The sequence below is a fragment of the Chelonia mydas genome, chromosome 5 (genome assembly GCF_015237465.2).
Source record: "Chelonia mydas isolate rCheMyd1 chromosome 5, rCheMyd1.pri.v2, whole genome shotgun sequence".
In the NCBI taxonomy this organism is placed as follows: Eukaryota; Metazoa; Chordata; order Testudines; family Cheloniidae; genus Chelonia; species Chelonia mydas.
Genome location: NC_051245.2, coordinates 44079227 through 44101835, shown reverse-complemented (window position 1 = coordinate 44101835; position 22609 = coordinate 44079227). Strand labels below are relative to the sequence as shown.

The following is a 22609-nucleotide window of genomic DNA, read 5'->3' as shown; positions in this document are numbered from 1 at the left end:
ACAATAGCGCTGTGAAGCTGAACAGCAGAGAGCACAGGAAGGCTGTGCAGACAACCTGGCAGACAGCTGTCAGCCACTCCAATAACAATTCCTGCAGCCAATGAAAACTGGCCAGCGTCTAAGCTCTCAAACCAGCCCAGGAACACCAACAATAAAAACAAGGGATTAAAAAGTTCAGTGTTAATCACAGAAGTGTCACAGCCATAACTCAGTGTGAGGAATATTTCAGCTGTTCTTTGCCCCTTAAGAGATAACAAGGAGGAACTGCTGTGGTTTTAACATTGCCATTTCTTCACAAGATGGGCCAAAAGCCTTAAAAAAAAAAAAGGGGGGGGGGAGGGAGGGGGGACAGTGCAGCACACATATTGGCTTTATATAGCATGAACTATGACTTGATTCAGGCAATCAGAGAGATTTACATCTGTTTTTCACATCACTTCTCTTCCTGCCTGGAGCGGTTGAATTTTTAACCATTTGGAGCTACATCAGGAATTTCCTGGCTCACCTGGCTAGTGGCAAGAACCACATGTCTACTGGTTCAAACAAGTTTAAATAAAACAACTTTTTATTAGTACCAATCATTTTAGAATACTGGATACAATCACAATTAATATTCAAGCACATGTCTACTCATGCTGCCTTGTTTAACTGCTCCCTCTCTTCTTGAGGATCTGCACTATGCCTTTTTGCCCCCACCCCTCCACTCCACTGAGACAGTTCAGTAAAGTCACCAGTGACTTCTTACCAGACAAGTCCAAGAGGCTCTCATTCTTCTTGACCTTTCTGCCACTTTCAACAACACTATCCTGTGCTCAATCTCCTTTAATAAACATCTACAATCCAATGCAATCACTACAATGTATTTATTGTACTGAACACTTTCTAACTTCACCTCTGCCATTAATTCTGCATTTATAATCAGCTGGAGGTTCAAATGATAACATTTAGACATAGAGGTAATCTGTGGACACAATCAGGTAGTTGGACATTGATTTTCATCATTTACACCCCTAATTGATTGTGCCTGTAATGTGCTATAGGAACAAAATCAAAGGCAGTTTTTAAGAAGTTTGGCTGTAAAATATTAAAACTTGATAGAAAAGCATGCAACAGACATTATAATTCTGCACCTGCAGAATTTGTTGGCAAATCCACACCATGGGGCAACACAGTTCCCTATTTAAGAACAGTTTGTTCTTAAAACTGTTAAATATAAAACCTAAAGAAGTGACAACTTAAATGGTAGCATGGTGAGCTATTTTACTGCTGCTCATTTTAACAAAAATCCTGCTTCTCAACTCTTACCAGACACCAAAAAGCTCCCACTACCCCTTACCCAGGAAACTATTTCTCCAACTTGTACAATTCATTACAGTGCAGATATGAATACAAAAATCTTTGGCACATCCAAACTGTGTGAACTACATAAAATACACTGAGATTAATAACCAAACATAGGGGCTACTGTACTGATTAAATATGAACATGAATAATATAATTTGTTAAAAACATCTATTTTAAAATTTAAATGAAGCTGCTGCAGAATTTCCAGTTTGCATGCCAAAGAATGCAGTAATCTTGTCATAGAATGTAGGGTCAGCTTCCACAGAATACAGAAGGCTTTGGCACAAGAATAGGTACAGACAATATTACACAGGACAACAGTGTCCAAAGTCCAAGTAAAAAGTATTTGTTATTTAACTAGAAACGTGATGATAGAGAGGGAGCTGCTCCTGTCACAGAGGACATATGAAAACTGTCCAGAGTGCGAGGAGATTGCAAAAGAATTAGAGAGGACTAGGTAAATGTACAGAGGAAGAACAGAGATCAAGTTTGAGACAGAGCTGAAAACAGTCTTTAATGTAATGACAAGGAGCTATATGGGGGACAGGGCAAAAATTAATATATTATTTCAATTATTAGTAACATGAAATGGCTTCTAGAAATCCAACAGTTAGAGCTTTCCAATTCACGCTTATGTCTATAGAGTCCAGAGTGCAAGACTTCTCTGCCACTCCAAGGCTCCTCTTCCCTGTTCATTTCTGTCAACTCAATTGATCAATTGCTCCAATGAACTCTTTCCCCTCTATGCCTAGATATTTTGCCCAGTTCTCTTAGTGACAAATCCATTCCAGAAAGCCCAAACTCTGGCTCACTCACAATATCTGTTTCCTCTGGGTATTCAGGGAATAAAGGTTTGGGTCCAATATAGTTGGTCTACAACAGAGTTTGTGGTGATCTGCCTTTTCTTAAGCCTTGTCTATGTAGGCTGAAGAAAAGGGAGCAGTCAATTTCTAAATCTTGGCACAGCTTCCTGTTGTATAGCATTTAAAAACAAAAACAAAAAAAACCCAACCTTTTATTTCTGTCCTTACAGGTAAAAAGCCAAGCCCTCAGGATCTCATCTTCATTACTGAATCTTCCTCCCCCTCTCTGGCCCCTCATTTCAGCACTTATCCAATCATATCACTGCACTCTTTAAATACCTCCACAGATGCCTCTTTTTCCACCACATCAAGTTCAAGTTTGTCTTTGCCTTTAACTCCCTGAACGTAGAATAATAGAAATGGCCTAGAAGGGACTTTGAGGGGCCATCTACTCCAGCCCCCTCATGCTGAGGCAGGACCATGTATACTTAGACCATCCTTGATGGGTGTTTGTCTAACCTGTTCTTTAAAACCTCCAATGATGGGGATTTCACAGCCTCCCTTGGAAGCTTATTCTAGTATTTAACTATCCTTATTAGATATTAGGGAAAACTTTCTAACCTAAATAACCCCAGCTGCAGATTAAGCTCATTACTTTTTGTCCTAGCTTCAGTCAACATTGAAACTACCCTCATCATATTTGAAAGCTATCAGGTTCCCTCCTCAGTCTTGTTTCCCCAAGACTAAACATGCCCAGGGTTTGTTTGTTTTTAAAACCATTCCTCACAGGTCAGGCTTTCTAAGCCTTTTATTATTTTTATTGCTGTCCTCTGGATTCCAATTTATTCACATCTTCCTTAAAAGTGTAGCTCCCAAAATTGGACGCAGTACTCCAGCTGAAGCCTCACCAGTGTCAAGTAGGCCAGAATTACCCTGCCATATCTCATATGACACACCTGATAATACAACCCAGAATATTATCTTTTTTCCAATTGTATCACATTGTTGGCTTATATTCAATTTATGATCCACTATAACCTCCAGAACCTCTACAGTATTATTACCACCTTCCCAATTCTCCTCCATTTTGTATTTGTGCATTTGATTTTTTTCCTTTTTAAGGAGCAGTACTTTGCACTTGTATTCACTGAATTTCATCTTGTGGATTTCAGAGCCATTCTCCAGTTTGTCAAAGTCATTTTGAATTCTAATCCTGTCCTGGCATAAGTCTTCCCCTCCCTGTTTGACCTGGTCTCTTATTGTGTTGTCCTTTATCACCTCAGCTCTACCAATGACACCACCTACAACATTTTGTTTTTCTCTCCACAACCATCTCTCTGCATTTTTTCACATGGTTACCCATATATATGCAAGGCCAATCCTGGTCTGCAAAGCCCCTATCCTCACCTTATTGAAATATCTCCTTAAGTTTCAGTTCTTCAGCAACAAACAACAATCATAGCTGCCTAGTTTTTTAGTGGGTTTTTTTTTTTGGTGTGTGTGGGGGGTGTGCGTGTGTTTCAATTCATTATTCCATCATGCTGTGCACTAGATGCATGGAGTAACTAAGCAGTATTATTTACATTGCACTTATCCTTCCTCCCATAAGTCTCCCCCTGTTTCCCTAACACTCATTCCTATCAACCCGTTTCTATCATGTCTGAAGATAGCTTGTAGAGCAGGAGTGGGCAAATTTTTTGGCCCAAGAGCCACATCTGGGTGGGGAAACTGCATGCAGGGCCATGAATGTAGGGCTGGGGCAGGGAGTGGGAGGGGGTGTGGTGTGCAGGAAGGAGCTTAGGGCAAGGGGTTGGGGTGGAGGAGGGGTGGGGGGCAGAGGAGGGGGGTCAGGTTAGGGTGCAGAGTGCGGTAGGGGGTTCAGGGCAGGGGTTTGGGGTGCAGGAGGGGTGTGGCAGGGGGCTCAGGGCAGGAGGGATTTGGGCTCCAGCCCGGTGCTTACCTGGAGTGGCACTGCCCCCCATATCCCCCAAAGGCAGGCTCCCTGCCTGCCCTGGCCCTGTGCTGCTCCTAGAAGCAGTCAGCACCACATCCCTGCAGCCCTTGGGGCAGTAGGGAGGGCAGAGGGCTCCGCACACTGCCCTCACCTGTGGGTTCTACACCCGAAGCTCCCATTGGCCGGGAATGGGGAACCGTGGCCAATGGGAGCTTTGGGTGTGAAACCCACAGGTGAGGGCAGCGCATGGAGCCCTCCACCCACCCCACTCCCCCAGGGGCCGCAGGGACATGGTGCTGGCCGCTTTCTGGAGCGGCACGGGGCCTGTGGGTGCCACATGGGTGGCAATCCCACAGGCTAGATCCAAAGACCTGAAGGGCCAGATCCAGCCCATGGGCCATAATTTGCTCACCCCTGTTGTAGAGTCTTCAGCCCTGGGATCATGTTTTTAATCTGTATTGTGATAGACCTAGCACACTTCAGGGTCCTGTAAATTAATAATCATAATGATCAGTGATCAAGAACTACACAGTTTCATCTTCCTTGGCGATTTAATTAAAATACATGAATTTTCAGGAACATTGGAATTGCCATACAGTGAGATTTGTGGCCCGTTTTATCTAGCATTTTATTTCCAACAGCAGCCAAAACCAAATGCTTCAGAGGAAAGTGGAAGAAGTCCTATAGTGAACAATCACGCAATAAGCTATCCATAGGGGAAGTTTCCTAAGAGAATGATTTATAACTTGCCCTTCCGGACTTTGTTTTAAATTAGAGAATTCTAACAAGATCGGAGTTTAAAAAAATTGAGAAAATTATACGATTCAAATATAATTTTTAATGAGTACAGTAGTAATAAGTTAATTGTAATTAGGAATAAATGTGTCACTCTTGTCTTCAAGTCTTTTTAGAATCAGAACCTGCAAAAATGTATTGCTTTTTTTACATTGTGTCTAGCACATCTATATTCTGACATGCTGAATAAGTCCCATCTTACTCATACTTAAGGGTGACTTCTAAATTTTATTGCTGAAGGTGAAAAACACGTTGAAGTTAAGCCACTTGCAAACAGACATTTGTAATATACTGCATACAGGAATAGCATGGGCAAGGGGAACGAGAGTATGCAGTGATATCTGCTGAATTTTCATTCTGAAGGATGCTTAAGTTTCTTCTATACCAAATGGTTTCTTCTCTCACACCATCAAAATTCATAGGCCATTTCTTCTAATTCTGGAGCATTCATATACTATTGAATTTTTAAACAGATGTACCAACAAGAGCCACATTGTCTCCATACTTAAATAGGTACAAAAAATTGTAAGTTAAAATGGGAAAGGAGAGGGAAAAGAAAGCCACGAGTCAGTAGGGAATCTGGTAATTTGTTTTTCAGGCATCAGTGACCCAAGTGACAGCTTTAAACTTCTTACTAATTCTTGATGCAGAGCAGACAATATTACAGGCTTCTTTCCTAAAAAAAGGAATCAATCAGTGGTGGAATTTTGCCTCCTACTGTATCAACCAATAAGGACAAGGACATTCCACTTATTGGCAAAGTGGAGTCTCTTGGAATAGTGATACTTTTCCAATGTATAAGAGGGCTTAACGTTAACTGCTAGTCAATAGTTAATGAATTACAAAGGAAGTCTGCAATATATTAAAGTTTAAAAGCTATTAATCTGTAAACTATAATCTAGTATTTCTCCCTGATTTCAGTGTTTCATGGGAGAAGCCTAAACTCTTCCATAAGGATACTTAACTTTTTCTTAATCTAAACTCATGATTTCAAATCGAGCTATTTTGAGAACATTTATATGGGAGTGACATTTAAAAAAAAAAAAAAAAGTGTTATTATCCTATGCAAAAAAATACAGTACATACAGCCTTTTTCAGAAAGTGAATCCTAGTGTCCTAAAGACCTAACCTTGCATTCCTTACACATCCAAAGCTCAAAGTTTTGGGTGTGCAAGGAATGCAGGTTCTGATAGAGGTGGTCTACAAGAGATTTGGTCTTGTAGAGCTGGTCTACAAGAGATTTAATACTTGCCTTTTCTTTTCTTGACTGCTATTCTATTAAGCTATTAGATGTCAGAGGTAGCAGATATTAACAACTAGCCATCTCATAATATTTTTCTAGTACAGTGGTTCTCAACCTATTTACCATTGTGGGCCCCATATGCAGCTCTCTGTGTTATGTAGGCTGCATCCACACAATATATATACACACTATCTGTATGGCCCTAAGGATGTCACATGGGCTGCAGCTGTGTGCTGGTGGGACCGCAAGTGGCCTGTGGGCCATAGGTTGAGAACCACTGTTCTAGTACATGATACTAGTCTAGAACTGTAAACTAGTCTGTAGAACAGGGAGGAACTATTTAAACATGTGCAAGGAGGCATAATTAGACTGGAGAACGTTATCAAGGAAAGCAGAGAAAGCCCCATCATTTGGGATATTTAAGACAGGCTGCATGTAGGAAACTGGCAGAATCACATAATTTCTAGGGCCAGCCATGTGCCACGGTAAGGCAGGGAAGAAGCAAACTATTCCTGCTCTTTCCTTGTGCGGCCTCTGACATGGCTCCCCACCAAACCTATTCCCAGCAGAGCGCCCCCTCACTCCTCCTCATGGAGTGCTCAGCTTTGTGATCGTGCTTCTAGAGACTTTGGAGTTCCCTTGTAGCCTCCCAAAGCAGTGCTGCTCTGAAGCAGAGAGCTGTGCAGGGAACTGATGGAGAAAACTGCCAACCTCAAACCTCAGTATGAATACTCCAAGCCCCTCAAAATCATGAGATTCATGATTTTTAAACCAGATTTGTAGAAAATAAGTTTGGAGGTCTTTTTATTTGCTTTCATGTTATAGGCTTTAGGGGTTCATGTTTTTAAGTTATCACAAACTTCAGGTCTAAATTTTTTATTTTTTAAAGAGAGCGGAGATTCTCGCCTAATCAAATGAGTCTAAGAGCTGGGCTTTAAGAAAAGCACTACATAGCTCAAGAGTTGCAATAAAATCATAACAGTTTGCAACATTGATTAAAGAAGCACTTCCCTCACCAATCCCATCTACCAAGTCTCACATCATCCAAAGCCATCCCAGTGTTCCTTCCTGGGAGCTAAATACCACAATTATTTGTGACTGCAAAAGATTGTAGGGTATGATTGATTCTGGGATAGTTTAAGCTATATTTTGAGTCAGACTCAAAGTAAGTATGAGAATCACTGCATTAGGTGACTGAAGAGGTCTTTCCAGTCTCTAATTTCTATAGCTGGAAAACAGGAAGTTACGCACTTTGTGCAGTAACTAGAGTTCTTCAAAATATAGCCTCCTTTGGGTGCTCCACTTCAGGTATGTGTGCATCCCTGTGCCTTTGATCAGAGATTGTTGGTAGCGGGGCTTGTTTGGCCCACACATGTGCTCTACATATCCTCATCCCCTGAGCCAATGAACTATAGGGCTGCACAAGCAAACCACCTGCAGTTCCTTGTCTACTATGAAGTCCCACAGAGGAAACTCCAAAGTAGAGGGGAAGGAGGGAGGGTAGTGGAGCACCCATAGAGAGACATCTCAAAGAACTCCAGTAACTCCACAAGCTGAGTAACCTCTCCTTCTTTGAGTAGTGTCCTTATGGGTGCTCCACTTCAGGTGACTCCTGAGCAGTAAACCCACAAGGAGAAGGAAGCTTCAGAACAGTCTCTAACACTGAAGACAGAATTGCATTGATAATGGCAGCAGCTGCTCTAAAGGCCTGAACCAAAGCACAGTAATTGAAGAAAGTATGTACTGAAGTTCAGGTTCCAGATTTGCAAATTTCAGCAACTGGAACATTCTTGAGTAATGCCATGGAAGTAAACTTTGTAGAATGGGTTAACGCTGCTAGAGGAGGTGGAATGTTGGCAGAGTCATAATATGATATGATTCAAGATGGATCTCTGGGTGGAAATTGGGATCCCTGCGATCTGTCTGAATCGAAACAGTTTGATAGACTTTCTGAATGTTAAGTTCTGTCCAAATAGAAGGCTAATGCCCTTCAGACATTCAGGGTATAGAAGGCAGCTTCCTGCCTAGTCTGATGTAGTTTCAGGAGGGGAAACAAAAAAACAAAAAAACAAAAAAAAAAGGGAGATGAATGGTTTGATTAATATGAAATGCAAAAAACACATTAGATAAAAAGGTTAAGAAAAAGATATCATTATGACCACATCCTAAAGAACATTGTAAATGGGGGGGGGGGGGGGGTATGTCATTAAAGTCCCCAGCTCTCCGATCCTCCTAGCAGAAGTGATGGCCACCAAAAAAGCTGTTTTCACTTGATGGGTGAAGCAACAAACACATAGCTAATGGAAAAGCCCTTTTGAACATGAACCTTGTACTTCATTGCCTCAAGTCCCATAATGAAATCTAACTATTTTAAACTAAACCAGGAGACCAAATTAATTAAAGCACCTGGGGTTTAGCACAGACGAGATCCACAAGCCAAAATAAAGAAATAACCCTGACTGCATTAAACATTCCCTGTCCATGATTTTTTGTAAGTATGGAAGATGAATTCTCATACGTTGTTCAAGCCTTACACAGCATTCCCGGTTATAGCATTGCTGCTCTGTGTCTCCTTCTCTGGAGAACAACAGACAAAGGGAAAGAGGGAAAGGGAAAGTTTTCTTTCCCAATTTAAAAAAGTTCTACCTTCCCATTGGCTCTTTTGGTCAGGTGCCCACTTCCTGTTCTTTATCTGCGGGACTTTTAATCCTTTACAGGTAAAGCAAGCAAAGAACTGCTACCAAGAGGGATTTTACAGCTAACTCGCTGGGTGGGTGTCCATCAAAGGGAGCTCCCACCCACAGTTTATCACAAGGGGTCACCCTGCAGTATAACGAGGGCTGGTAAGAGCCGAGGTGTGGCTGGCACACATGCTGGAGGCTGTGTGAGAGCAGTCCAGGGTGGAAGCTACAGCAGCAAGGTAAAGACACGCCAGGTTAGAGAGCAGGAGTGACACAGGTATTTGTTAGATTGGATTGTACCCAAATTCCTAGGCTTTTCACCATAAACCCAAACCTCAGGGCAGAATATTTCTTTAAAATATTTCACTTACAATAACTGGCATTTTCCGACCAACTCTCACATTGCTCTAACCCGCTCTTTCCCTTAGAGAATCAATTCTCATGTCCTGTGTAATGTGCAAAGTTATTGCAAGGTGACAATATTTTTTTATTCCTAACAAGATGGCCTGTTTTTCACTAAAGGAAAGATCCCCCCCACCACACCCACACCCAAAAAAGACTCAGTCAGCACTGAAATATGCAAGTCCAAAAGATATGCACCTGAAGTTGTTTACACTGAATGTGCAATCATCCAATTAAGTGCAGGTGCTATAACCCAGTATACCATCTGCATATATTTTTATGAGTTTAATTAACCCTAAATAGGTGGGTAATACTTGGAGATTCACCCAATCAAATAAGGCCATGAAAGTTCCCTCAACCAAACCTAATTTCCAAGTTTGGAAACAGCTGCAATTCAGACACTTTGCTGGCATTGTGCTGTGCACTATGGAATTCTCTAGGAAGACTAGTTTTGTTCTTAAACCCTGTAAGACTTTGTCCATACCACAAGAAAACAGGTTCATGCTAAACTGTGTCCAAGAGCACAGCATTCAAAATTAACTCTTCTTACAGGATCAGAAACTGAGTTGCTAGAGCCACTCTGCCTTTCTGGTATGTCAGGCTACCTTGAAGCAGTAGTCCCTGTGAAGTCCACGAAGGGCAATCTTTCTCAAACCAGCTAGAAAGATAAAGAAAACACTTTCCTAGGGACTATACAGAGGCCATCGGAAAAAAGGTAGAGGATGGCCTACAGGTCTTTGAGCCCATACTTAGGACCTTATTCCCAGGAAGCAGAAGAATAGCACACAGTGGCATGTAAAGCCACAACTGTAGTTCCCAGCCTAATCTGTAGCAAATGTCAGGAAGGAGGTCAGCCTGGCAAAAGAGAATTCAATGGGAGAGCTCATAGAACAAGAGTGAGATAAGCTAGAAGGGAAAATGGATGGGAAAGGACAAAAGAATTTTCAAGGTCAATTAGATATTGGGGAATGGGTAGTTACAGAAGGTGTCTTCATGCTGCTTATGACCCAAGGTGGGTCCAGAGGACCTATAAGCACCTCTCTCACTTCTCTTCCTCATCTCATAAGCCCCAATTTGAGCACTGAGCAGGCACAAATATTTAGTTTAAACATGGCTAAAAAAAAAATTGTACTATGGACACAAACTTGCTATCCACTTTAATCTGTGCTAAGATGGAAAAAACACATTTTAAAAAGTTTTATGGCCAGGGTTTTTAAACGACTAATTGTTTTATAATGTGATTGCTTTTCTACAGTATACACTTTTATATTGCTGAACTAATTGGGGAGTTTTACTGGGATTTTTTTAATTTTGGTATGTGAGAAGCCTTTTGAAATCAGATACGCACAAAATAGCATTTAGTGAAACTTTAGCATGACTATATTTAATCAGTTCTGTACAACTGCAACTATCCTAATCCTTAAACAGCATTTACAGATTTCTCATTCACATAAGCAATGTAGTCTTTCGAAGTGTCAAAAAAACCAAGAATAGTTAAGTTTTGGGGAAAAAAAAGTTTCCTGGAATACACACACAGGCATATATAATGCAATTTTGCCCTTAACTTTATCAATCACATGTAAAATGATATAAGATCATCTTTAGAGGGAAAATAATAGTCGGTCACGTGTTCCGTTATGGAAAGGTTTTCTTTTAGAAATGTAAACTAAGCTTTGAAAGGAAAAAGCTGTACATTACATCTTACAGGACTCTTATGGTAATTAACATACTGCAACATTTTGCAAAATGAGACAGTTAACAGAGGTGAAGGAGAGGCTGGGAGGGAGGGAAAAGTAGACCCCTACACAGGACTATTCTTTAATCTCTCTGTTACTATGGCAGCAGATCCTCTGGAACCCATGAGATCCCAGTCCTGCTGCAGGGCTGTACAGTTGTCCCATGCAGGGTTCTAAGGGAAAGTTATGGTTTTGTTTTGGCAATTATGACCATCTTATCATTTAGGAATAAGTTTAAATGTTAAACAACTTATCTGTTTTAATGAAAAAATAATGGATGCTGAACTCAATGAGACTAGCTTGCTATAGTGCTGGCAAGTTTCCATCCAAGATATTATATGTGCTACACATAGCGATGCCAGATTTCAACTTGTAGCATTCTCACCTGTAGTTATGGTCCATGTTCCAAAACAAGACTTGGACTACAGAGCTAGGAGACTGCTGAACTGGTGGAGATTACAGCCTTTATTTATGATTTTAAAGGAAGGTCCCCTTCAAAGTTATTGAAAGTTAGACTCCCTGGCACTTTTCAAAAGGGAGTAACCCCAATGTCCTGTTCTTTTCAGCTACATATATTTAATGCCCAAGGCTGTGAAAGAGTTATTGCTGCATACATAATGTCTGCTTTGTTTGTACACAGTCGTTTCACTGACACTACCCATTTCATTAAGGATACAGAGTATGTATGATGCTCTGTAAAACCAAGTTTACTGCATGATATATCAGCATAATTTTCTAGCCACTTGGTAGTTCTTGATATCATTGTACTTCTGATATTTTAATCATTTAATAATTAATAGTTAGCTCGTTTCTGGTTTCAGATTAACAAAGCAACTGGAAATGCTTGCATTATAAAATAATGTTGGGTAACACTGTAGTTCCCTGGCTTACTCTTGCCTATTTACTTGTGCAAAAAGTTCATCTGTACAAAAAAAAAAAAAAGCAGTAAGAGCAGAAGCGTGGACTTACGTGATGCACTTATGGAGACAGACTGTATTAATGGTCAGATTACTTCATTTCTGGCCTGAGGTTTCCATTAGACCACTTTAAAGAGGATTTGGAGTCCCTATATAAATTTTACAAGGCTCTTTTAAAATGTGCAGTAGTTCCATTTGCCAACTGGCATGTTTTCAAGGGAATTCTGGTTAGGCTGTATCATGCAGAAAGAGGAAGAAATAGAAAGAATTTTTATTGAACTCTCTACTATTCTCTTTGGGAGTGAAGATCAAATCAACTTCTGTAATAATTCAGTGAGACTCCAGTGAAAGTGTTCTTTATATTAGAGTCCATAATTAAAGGAGTCAACAACTGTACATTTGTAGCAGTAACACCAATCAGCATACCTAGCAACAGCAAATCAGTAGGGAACAGTATCAATACCGAATTTTGTGCTGGGATTTGTAGCAATGAGGGGCAGATATCCAAATGTGGGCTTTACTATATTTACGTAATTACAGCCAGTGAACTTACCTCCTTGAAGAAGGGACTTCAGGAATTTCCAGTTTAAATGGGAAGTGTGGACAAAATTGATGTTCATCAGGGCTGTAGTCACCATTTTAAGACTCCTTACTCCCTCACCAATTTGAGTGCCCCAGGTTATCACCTTTACATTACAACTATGGCAAGACAGGCCCAATTTACACATATCTGGCTGTCCAATTGCTATTATATTCTCTGTCCCAAGCGCTACTTAAATTCTTCAGGTTGTGAGGAACCCAGAGCAGATTAGCCAGGGTCAGAGAAAACTGGGAGGCAAGTCAGTAAAATCAGTCTCTGCAGCATGGGAAGAGGCATCTTGGATGGAATTCCCAGTGCTATGGCGGATCTGTCCCTTGCCCTGGACTGGGGGTGGGGAGTAAGGGGGAAAAAGGGTCTATGGTTTAAGCCCCTAGACCAGGGGTGGGCAAACTTTTTGGCCCGAGGGCCACATCAGGGTGCGAAACTGTACGGAGGGCCAGGCAGGGAAGGCTGTGCCCCCTAAACAGCCTGGCCCCGCCCCCCTATTTGCCCCCTCCCACTTCCTGCCCCCTGACTTCTCCCCTCAGAATCCTGACTGATCCACCCCCCCTCCACAGACTACCCCCTGACCCTGATTTACACCCCTGCCCCTTGACTCCCGCCCCCTATCCAACCCCCCTCCCCGGACTGCCCTGACCCCTATCCACACCCCCACCCCAACTCCCATGCCCTACCCAACCATCCCATTCCCCATCCCCTGACCACCCCCCTCACCCAAACCTCTGCCCCATCCAACCTCCCCCTGTTCCCTGTCCCCTGACTGCCCCTTGGGACTCCCTACCCCTTATCCAACCCTGCCCCCCACCACCGCTCCCCTACCATACCACTCAGAGCACCAGGAGCTCGCAGCCCCTCTGCCTGGACGGAGCCGCCCATGCGGCAAGCTGAGGCTGCGGGGGAGGGGGAACAGCAGAGGAGGGAGTGGGTGCTGGCCTCCCCAGCCAGGAGCTCAAGGGCTGGGCAGGACAGTCCTGCGGGCTGCTGTAGTTTGCCCACCTCTGCCCTAGTCCATCAGTAAGGAGGATAATAAGATGTACTCCCCTGAGAAGTCTGGTCTTTGGGGGCTGAAGAGAAGGTGTAAATTCAGAAGATAAGCAAAGTGAGAAAGATCAGGAAGAAAAGGGATCTCTTCTTACTGGGAGGTACACTGCAGAATGTGAAAGATTGAGCAGGCTGGGACTTGTAAGGGAGAGCATGCCTTACATTGGAGAAAGCATTAAGGGGGAGTTGGGATGAGAACTGAGATTTTGGGTACAGTAGGAGTTTAAGCTCCACAATTAAACTTAAATCAGCTCCACCCTGTTTATGGGGCTCATCCCCTCCTTAATTCTGGGCTTCCATTTTCCCCATTAAACATCTACCTTTACCGATGTTATAGCTGCAAATAGGTATTTACACTCCCAGTTATGGGGAGCACCTTTGGGAGACTGAAGCTGTGTAAATAACCTGCAAGGATACAACAGCACAAAATCCCCATATGACACCAAGCTGCATGACTTTGGGCTTCTCTTTTCAAATACTTTCCTATGGTCTTTTCAAAGATCTAACTTAAAAGGTTTTAAGCGTTTTACAAAGAAGCTGAATAGATTTAATAGTTTCAACATGTGTTTTTTGGAAGCTGTGCCTTTAATGCATGCAATGGTTTACTGTAGAGAATAGCTGTGTGAAGTGAAGTAGGAAGACTTGGAAAAAAATGAATAACTGTCCTATGATTTGCCTGATCTAGGCCCAATTTCCTTGGGTTTCAATCATGAAGTTCCATTTCTGGTAGTTTAAATTGTCAATACAGTTCAAGTCCCATTGGATAAGACTGTGACTTAGACTTCTCCTGACAGCCCGACACTTGTCTAAATGTATCTGTAGTTGATTATTTAGATAGCCGTCATTAAAAGTATACTGCAACAGTATGAAAGATATTAGATTTTATAAAGCATAAACTAAGTTTTCAGTCAGTTAGCTTAAGTGTAACTATGATGTTTCCAGCTCAGATGTCTTTAGTTTTAGTCCATAATCCACTGAAAGAATTATACTGAAAATAGCTGTACTGGGGTCAAGAGTGGAGGCTGCAATTTTACCATATGCAGTAAGTATTATATCAGATTCCATACAGTTTTGCTTATACGAAGTTCCAAATATGAATACATCTTATAATGGGGGGTTCCTTCTAGAACAAAGATGTTTACATAGTACAGGTATCAGGCTTAATTTGAACTGGGATCAGAATATGAATACAATCCCACTGAGTAGGCAGGTTTTGGCCTCAAAGCTGTGCACCAAAGCTGTTAAATTCAAAATATTTAAATGAATACAAAGTGAGATGTTCAGGAATTCCTGCCCTACCCTCAAGCAAACCCTATTAAGTAAAACCTGGGTATAGTAGAGGTTGGAAGCTTTGAAGGGCTATTCCCACTCCCAAATCAGATAAAGTGGGGAGGGGGAAAGACATTTTGAAGGATGCAGGACATTGCATTATTCCCCTGAATCCTGTGAAGGCTTCTAGATTTCAGCTAAATTCAGTTCCATTCAGCGCAGAATTTTTTTTTTTTTTTTTTTTTAATATTACAGTAGTAGCCTAGAAGTTTTAACCAAGATTGGGTCCCCAGTGTGCTAAACATACAGTAGGAGACAGTTCTTGCCCTGAAGAGCTTTCAGTCTAAATCTGATAGATTAAAAATCCATCAGAAGTATCAAAGCTGGTTTTATTAATGGAAATTTGCTTCAGGAGGCTAAGGGCCCAAAGTAATATTACTGTCAAGCCAAAGAGTATACACAAACACACACAGATGTTTTGCCTCAACCAATTTTTGATAGGATACTAGTGGTGACACCTTGGTCACTGAGTTTGCTGCAGCACTGGGAAGAGTGCAGGCTTAACTGAAGCCAATTTTACACTTTCTGTTGGGGGACTATGAGCACCTGGTGCAAATCACAGGGCTAATGGATGTAATTGGGAGGACCAGAAAGCAAGAGGGAGCTCAGAAGCCTGTGCAGTGGAGTAAACACTGCGGGGAAGTCCCCCACCCGCCCTTGCTGTAAACCTCCAGTACACTGTATTACTTTGTAAGAAGAGAATAAATATACACCTTGGGAAAAGATAACAGCTCGGTGTGGGTTTGTGACCAGGACGCCACACGAACTGGCCAGGCAGTTGAGTACACTGGCTAGTGACAGAGACCCCTCCTGACATGTGGGGGCGTGTCCGCGAGCGGTAGCTCTCTCAGCTGAGAGTAGCGTGACCACCTTTCCTGAACTGGGTAGTTCCAAAATGCAGAGTTCAAGGCCTGGTCCCAGGCTGAATGACTCCAGAACAGCATTTGTCCCAGATTCCCTGCAGTGCCACTCTACGCCTGCCCAAGGCTCAGTGGTGGCACCAGCTGGGGCTGGGGAGGGGGGCGGAGGCAGACTTTATTCCCCACCCACGAGGCTATGCCCCATGCTCCTCCTCAGACCCTGCCACTTGGCCAGGCCAGAAGCCAGGCAATAGTAAGAGCCACCCAAGAAGTCCGGGCTGCTGTGGGGAGTCCCAGACGCTCCACCTGCCTTGGGTGGTGAGCTGGGGTGCACAAGAGTAGCCCCTGGCCCATGTTCCCACCCCTGAAGGAATTCTTACAGCAGCTTCTGGCCTGGTCAGGGAGTGGGGCCCCAGGGAACAGGGCTCCTACAGGTGTCCCACTTTTGTCTTTTGAAAAGGTGGTTGCTTTAGCCGAGAGGAATAAACTGGAGGGAGACCTGCATGAGGGCAGGAAATCCAGGCACAACAAACGAGATGCTGCACTGGCTGGTGGAACAACAAAAGGAGATAAAGACACAGCAGGTGGAGAGGCAAGCACTTCTGCATTGGCATGTGAAATTAGGGTGACCACTTTTTCAAAAGACAAAAGGCGGGACACATGCAGGAGTCCCGCTCCTGCCCAAGTCCCCGCCCAGGGCCAGGCCAGAAGTTGGAGCCGGGCCATTGTAAGAATCGCCCAGGGAGCCTAGGCTGCTGTGGGGAGCCCTGGACCATCTACCTACCCTGGGCAGAGGGCCGGGGTGCCTGAGAGCAGCCCCCAGCCTATGTCCTCACCCCCCCAGGGCATGCCACCCAGAGCAGGTGGAGGGTCCGGGGTGCTCTTACTATTGCCCAGCTCCAGCTTCTGGCCTGGCCAAGGCACAGGGCCTCAGAAGGGAAAAGAAGAAGTAGGGGGCTGGGCCTTGTGGTGTATGGCGGGGAGGCGCGGGTGGCTAAGGCCCACCTCGCACTCCCCCACCCCGGAAGAGGTTGACATCACCCCGAGCAGCGCTACAGGGAATCTGGGACGAATACTGTCCCAGAGCCATTCAGCCCAGATTGGGACCTGAACTCTGCATTTCAGGACTGTCCCCCCCAATCCAGGAGGGGTGGTCATCTTAGGTAGAAGAGCAATGAACATTACAGAAGTTTATCAAGGAGCAGGCCCAGGTACAGCAACGTCTCCTGCAGAGGCTGGTGAGTTCCACTGAGGGGGACTGGAAATCGAATGGTGGGCCTGGGGCTATGTAAAATGGCTCTGGGGGATGACGCCAATGCCTTTTTACTCTCCTTTGAGCAGGTGGCTACTAACACTGGATGGGACAAGGGTGCATGGGCACTCCAGCTAGCCTCCTATCTGGCCACTGAGGCTCAGGAGACCTATATGGCCCTGAGCTAGCACCAGGCCAAAGATTATAATACAGTGAAGGCCACTATTTTAGGCCGGTGGGCTGGTCAGTGGAGAAATACTACCAAACATTCAGGGCAGACAGTTGGAATGGCAGGATATGTCCCAGGACCTTTGGATAGAAGTTGTTGGACTGGGCCACTCAGTGGTTGCGACTGGATAGACAGGACATTGAGACCCTAATGGACTCCACTATTCTGGAACAGTTTACACAGAGCCTCCCCAAGACAAGGGTCTGATTCAGAGGCACCAGACAGACTTGCTAGAGGCAGCAATAATATTAACAGAGGAGTATGTGGAGGTGGATTTTCCATGGAAAGAGCTCTGTATCCCGTGACCAAAGATGGGGGAAAATAAGGTTGAAGAACCTCATGCAGCGAAGCCTGGGAAGGGAGTTCAAGGGATGAATAAGATGGCCTCAGGTCACCCACACAGTAGTTTTCTTCCATTGCAGGGCAAAGGCACATAAAGAGACTTTGCCTGCATGGACTGCAGGATTGCAGAGTTCTATCGGTGGACAGGTGTGAAAGGGGAACCTGGGATAAGGATGATTCCTGTCACAGCAGGCCAAAGAATGACAAAGGGTGTTGTGGATTCAGCAACAGCCTGTTCCCTTGTACAGAGCATCCTGGTTAGGCCACAGTGGGGACAGGAGGGGGTGACAATAACTAATCTATACATGGTTGGGAAAGAGCACTTATCCTGTGGTAGTTGTCCCCCGGGAAGTAGAAGGGAAGTTTAGTTGGCAACAAGTAGGGACAGTGAAGTCACTGCCTTACTCAGTAATGCTAGGAACTGACTGGACCCCATTCCTCTTATGTACAAAGGGTAGACAATGGGGGAAGGGACCCCAACCGGTAGGTCTGTGTAAAAAGCCCATGAGTTTAGACCCTCCAGGTCCAGTGTGTGATAACCCTAGACATATGGTAACCATTTCAGAAAGGATGTGACATACTGGAGGACTTGGGGGAGGAGGAGAAAAAAAAAGCAAGAAGGGGCAGTGAATCAGGGAGTGCTAGTTTAGGGACACTTAAGGGGGAAGAGGCTTGACTGACTCCTAGGAGGAGCAAGCCTTAGGCAAGGCACAGGATGGAGAACAAGCCAGAAAGAGGGCGGGGGGGGGGGGGGAGTCCTGATAAGGAAATCTTGGTGGGCGAACCTACTCGACAGTCCCAAGCCAGAGGCAAAAATACGTCAAGGGAAGAGGGAGATCCTGAGACGGTGGATCTACAGGGATAATTCATGTGAGTAGATATAAGCCAGTAAACCGGAGGAAAGATCCATGGGATGTGATTGACCTGATGACCAACTGGTGGAGATAGAGCTGTGGGGAAAACCTCCACCCTCAAAGTGGACTTTCTGTGGGTGGCAGGCAGGAGACCACCACTGGTGGTCCATAGAAGCCCAGCCCCAAAAGGTACAGGACCCCCAGTAGAATCCCAGCCCCACAAAGAGGGTAGGGCACAGACAGCAAAGGAGGCCTCTGCCACAGGCGAAGTGTGACAGGGGACTATTAATAGCACCCTGGTCACTGAGTTTGCTGCAGCACTAGGGAAAGTGCAGGCTTAACTGAAGCCAGTTATACACTGTGGGGACTATGAGCACCTGCATGGTAATTACTGGGCTAACGATGTAATTGGAAGGATATAAATGGAAGGAACAGGAAGCAAAGGGGAACTCAGAAGGAAGTTCAGCGGCTGAACCTGGGCTGAGGAGTGAGGGCTGCAGGGAAGTCTCCCCTTGCTCTAATCCTGCATTACCCTGTGTTACTTGTAAGAAAAGAATAAATATGTACCTCGGTGAAAGATAACAGCTTGGTGTGTGTTTCTGACTGTTAGGCCACACAAATTGTCCAGGCAGTTGTGTCACAGGGCATCTGTCGCTACCTGGTGTGCTCAAGTCCCTGCTGGATGTTTGTATCACACACAAAAAAGGGACAGTTTGAATATTGCCTAGAAAAATGGGTACTAGAAATCAGGACTGAGATGAATTGGTAGAGCTGTGTGAATAAAGGCTCAATCTTGAGAGCTACTGTAATCTCAAAAGCAAGTGAAGTTAAACAAAATTGAAGTCCCCCAGAACCTCACACAAGGCTCTCAGTAAGTTTGTACAGTGCCTTTCATTGCATATGGTTCTAGACAATTAATCCTTTGTTTTCAGAAACACTCCCTCAAAATTGTTTATTTATGTTTAAGAGGGAACAAACAGATTTATCCTCTTTTAGGAAAAAAATTTATAGCTCCTGTGCATTTAAAATCTATTCTGAAATGGATCACTTCATGGTTAGATTGATCTCTCTTTAGCTTATTGGACATTACATTCAATGAGTCACCAGAAGAATATTTGACTAAACAGTCTTACCAGTAGAGAAGATGAGAACTGTGTTGTCCCAAAGCCCATATCTCTTCAGGGCTGCAGTGACATTTCCTACAGCTTCATCCATAATGGACACCATTCCCGCATAATGACGTCTCTTCTCATCTTTGATGAAAGCGTATGGTTTCATGTATTCCCCAGGGACCTGAAGGGGCTCATGGACAGATTGGAGAGCAAGATAGAGAAAGAGAGGCTGGGGGGGGGAGGGGGGGAGGAAGCAGTATGCAAGCCAGATGAGAGAGCACCCAAGCATTAAATGGAAAAAAAAAAAAAAAGAAAAACAAAGAGTCACATGAACATACAGCAATTGTCTGGTTTTCCTCCCGATTTCTCTAAGCATAAGATATACACAATTCTGGGAAAGATTCTTATGAAAGGCACTGAAATATTAGTGAATATTTTCATTTTAATGGTAGCAAAGCCAGTTGATTTTATGATCTTCCTGCCACTCAACTTGGCTTCCTATCCTTTTTCTAAAAGGAAGACCAAATTACATACAATACTGTTTCTCCTACTACAGCAAAGTCTCACAAATCTGTAAGTCAAATAGCAAGTTGTAAACAGGATTTGGGTAGAAAGTCTGAATCCCAGATTCATTATACAAAATAAAGTCATATTTCATGTGCAAAACATCTTGGTTAGTGGTAGTGTCATTGGTCATGAAAATCTCCATTGCATTTTCTTTTTAGATCCCTGTTACAGAGCTTATGAGGAGCCCAACTCGCCATGGAAAGTGGGGCTTTTAGGTTTTTTATTTTTAAACCAATGACAGATCATTTCATTTCACTAAGCATCTTCTTGCAATTGGTTCTGTTAGTCCTGCTCTGGTATGGAGCACTCTGCCCTCAGGCTAGCTCCCCTGGAATACCATTCTCAGATCCTGACTCAGAGCCTTCCATAGAAACCTGCTTTCTCCCTGTGGTTTCTCTATGCGAGTATAGAACCCTGGGTCCCTAGGCTGGGTCCCCTGTGGTACCAAGCCTCCCATAAAACCTGGCTCAGAACCTTCCCACTTACTGTGATTCTAACCCCCAGAATGATCTTGCTCAGTGTAATGGATACCTGGACCTTATAGAAGAACTATCACCTGATGCTTCTTAGTCCCACCCTCTCAGGCTGGGAAGCAGCTAATTAATAGTGTACAGCTGCTGCAGCCCCATCTCCCTTTAAAGGGCCGATTCACCCTGTGACTCCAACCAGTCCCAATCACCCCTTCCAGGATCCTCATCCAATCTGTTTCTCTCCCCACATTTCCTATGCCACCTGACTCCCAGAGCTCCTCATCCAAGCTCAGTGTCCTGTCCCCCCACCTCATCCTTGTCCCAGTCTCTTTGCCCAACCAGTCCCAGTTCTCCCTTTGCTCTCTGGCTCCTTTTCATATCTACCTCCCTGCCTCCAGTTCCACCCCACTGGTTTCCAGTCTCATCACATCTCAGTCCCCCCATCCCACCACGTTCCTAGACTCCTCTACCTCCCTAGCTCCAGTCTGCTCACCCAGACAATCCTAGTCCATTCACCTGCCAGCCTCCAGTTCCAATCTACTCCCCACTCCCCAGCTCTTGTTCCCTCCTCCGCATTTGAATGAGGCAGTTTTCTCCTCCATGCTGCCTGGGCCCAAACAGGCAGGGACAAGGTCGGGAGGGGTATCATTGATAACACAGGAAAGAGGCTCCCTATTCTTAGTTCTGGTGCCATTGCAGGGAACATCCTGCTCAACCCAGGCTTGAGCATGCCTAGTGCAGTCAGACAAGCTCCAGCAAGTCTCTGAGCATGTGTAAACTGAGATTTTTCAAAGGTTTATAAATTGGCCAAAATTTGTGTTGATTTTCACAAAGATGACAAAGGCACTTCCCAGACAAAGTCCACCCCTTCTCCCAAATTTCAAGCATTGGGCCACTAGAACCCCTCAAAGAAAAAAGTCAGTTTTTTTTTTTTTAAATTGGTTTATATTTTTTTTTTTTTTTTTTTTAGTACTAATAAAACATTTTCCCCCTAGACTCATTCTGAAAACAGCTGAACCACTTTAAGGCTGAATTTTTTTGGCAAAACTTCAGCCAAACACATTTCAGTTCTGAAAATTGTCATGTCTTCACTTATAAATGCACATACTAAAAGGGAAACTAAGTTAACAATGTAATATGTCAGATTGCAGTAAAACAAAATAATGCCTTTGTTACAAATAGGTCAATTAGCCCCACATACTAGCATTTTATGTGTTCTTGTCCAAATCAAGGTAGTCCATTTGTACCATCTTGTTGTGAGTTTTAAACAACGACAAAGTTAGTTTGGGGGTGGAGGGTTAACTTAACTGCAGTGTTTAATACAAAAGTTTATTATATCATGGTCCAAGGTCTTTATATTAGAGGAATGAAGGAGAGATTCTGTATTTTTTCTGGGATCTTTAAATTAAAAACTTCAACTCTGCTTCTTTTTATAATACAGGTTAAGATATTTTACATTTAGCATACTGCATCTTAATAAGTTTCAGAGTAGCAGCCATGTTAGTCTGTATTTGCAAAAAGAAAAGGAGTACTTGTGGCACCTTAGAGACTAACCAATTTATTTGAGCATAAGCTTTTGTGAGCTAGCATTCGATGAAGTGAGCTGTAGCTCACGAAAGCTTATGCTCAAATAAATTAGTTGGTCTCTAAGGTGCCACAAGTCCTCCTTTTCTTTTTTCATCTTAATAAGGAAGATGATTCTAATGAGGGAAACATTCCTGGCTTGTGAGTTTGAACATTGTATAAAGAATGTCCCTTATATGAAGTAAAGCTATGTTGCTAATTATTTTTCTGTGCAATGATTAAGACCTTCTTCATTCACATCCAGCCCCATCCTACACTGTGTATCTCCTGTAGAAGTCTTTTCAACTATTATGTGCACCAAGTTATACAATACAGTAGAACCTCAAAGTTACAAATACCTTGAGAATGGAAGTTGTTCATAACTCTGCACAAAAACACATTACGGTTGTTCTTTCAAAAGTTTACAACTGAACATTGACTTAATACAGTTTTGAAAACTTTACTATGCAGAAGAAAAATGCTGCTTTTAACCATCTTAATTCAAATGAAACAA

The 22609-nt window shown here is 43.5% G+C and overlaps 1 protein-coding gene across 6 annotated transcripts in view; it reads right to left on the bottom strand.

Moving 5' to 3' along the window:
* The window catches only part of ARSB (arylsulfatase B), a 96842-nt gene that overhangs the window by 63298 nt on the left and 10935 nt on the right, over window positions 1–22609 (bottom strand). For all 6 annotated transcript variants that reach the window (XR_005225965.1, XR_005225966.2, XM_043546797.1 and 3 more), the window contains one exon: window positions 19517–19724. Coding sequence is in view for 4 of the 6 variants with exons in the window: in XM_043546797.1 (XP_043402732.1) it covers window positions 19517–19724 (208 nt within the window). In the remaining 2 variants the exon portion in view is untranslated. The remainder of the gene's footprint in view (window positions 1–19516; window positions 19725–22609) is intronic.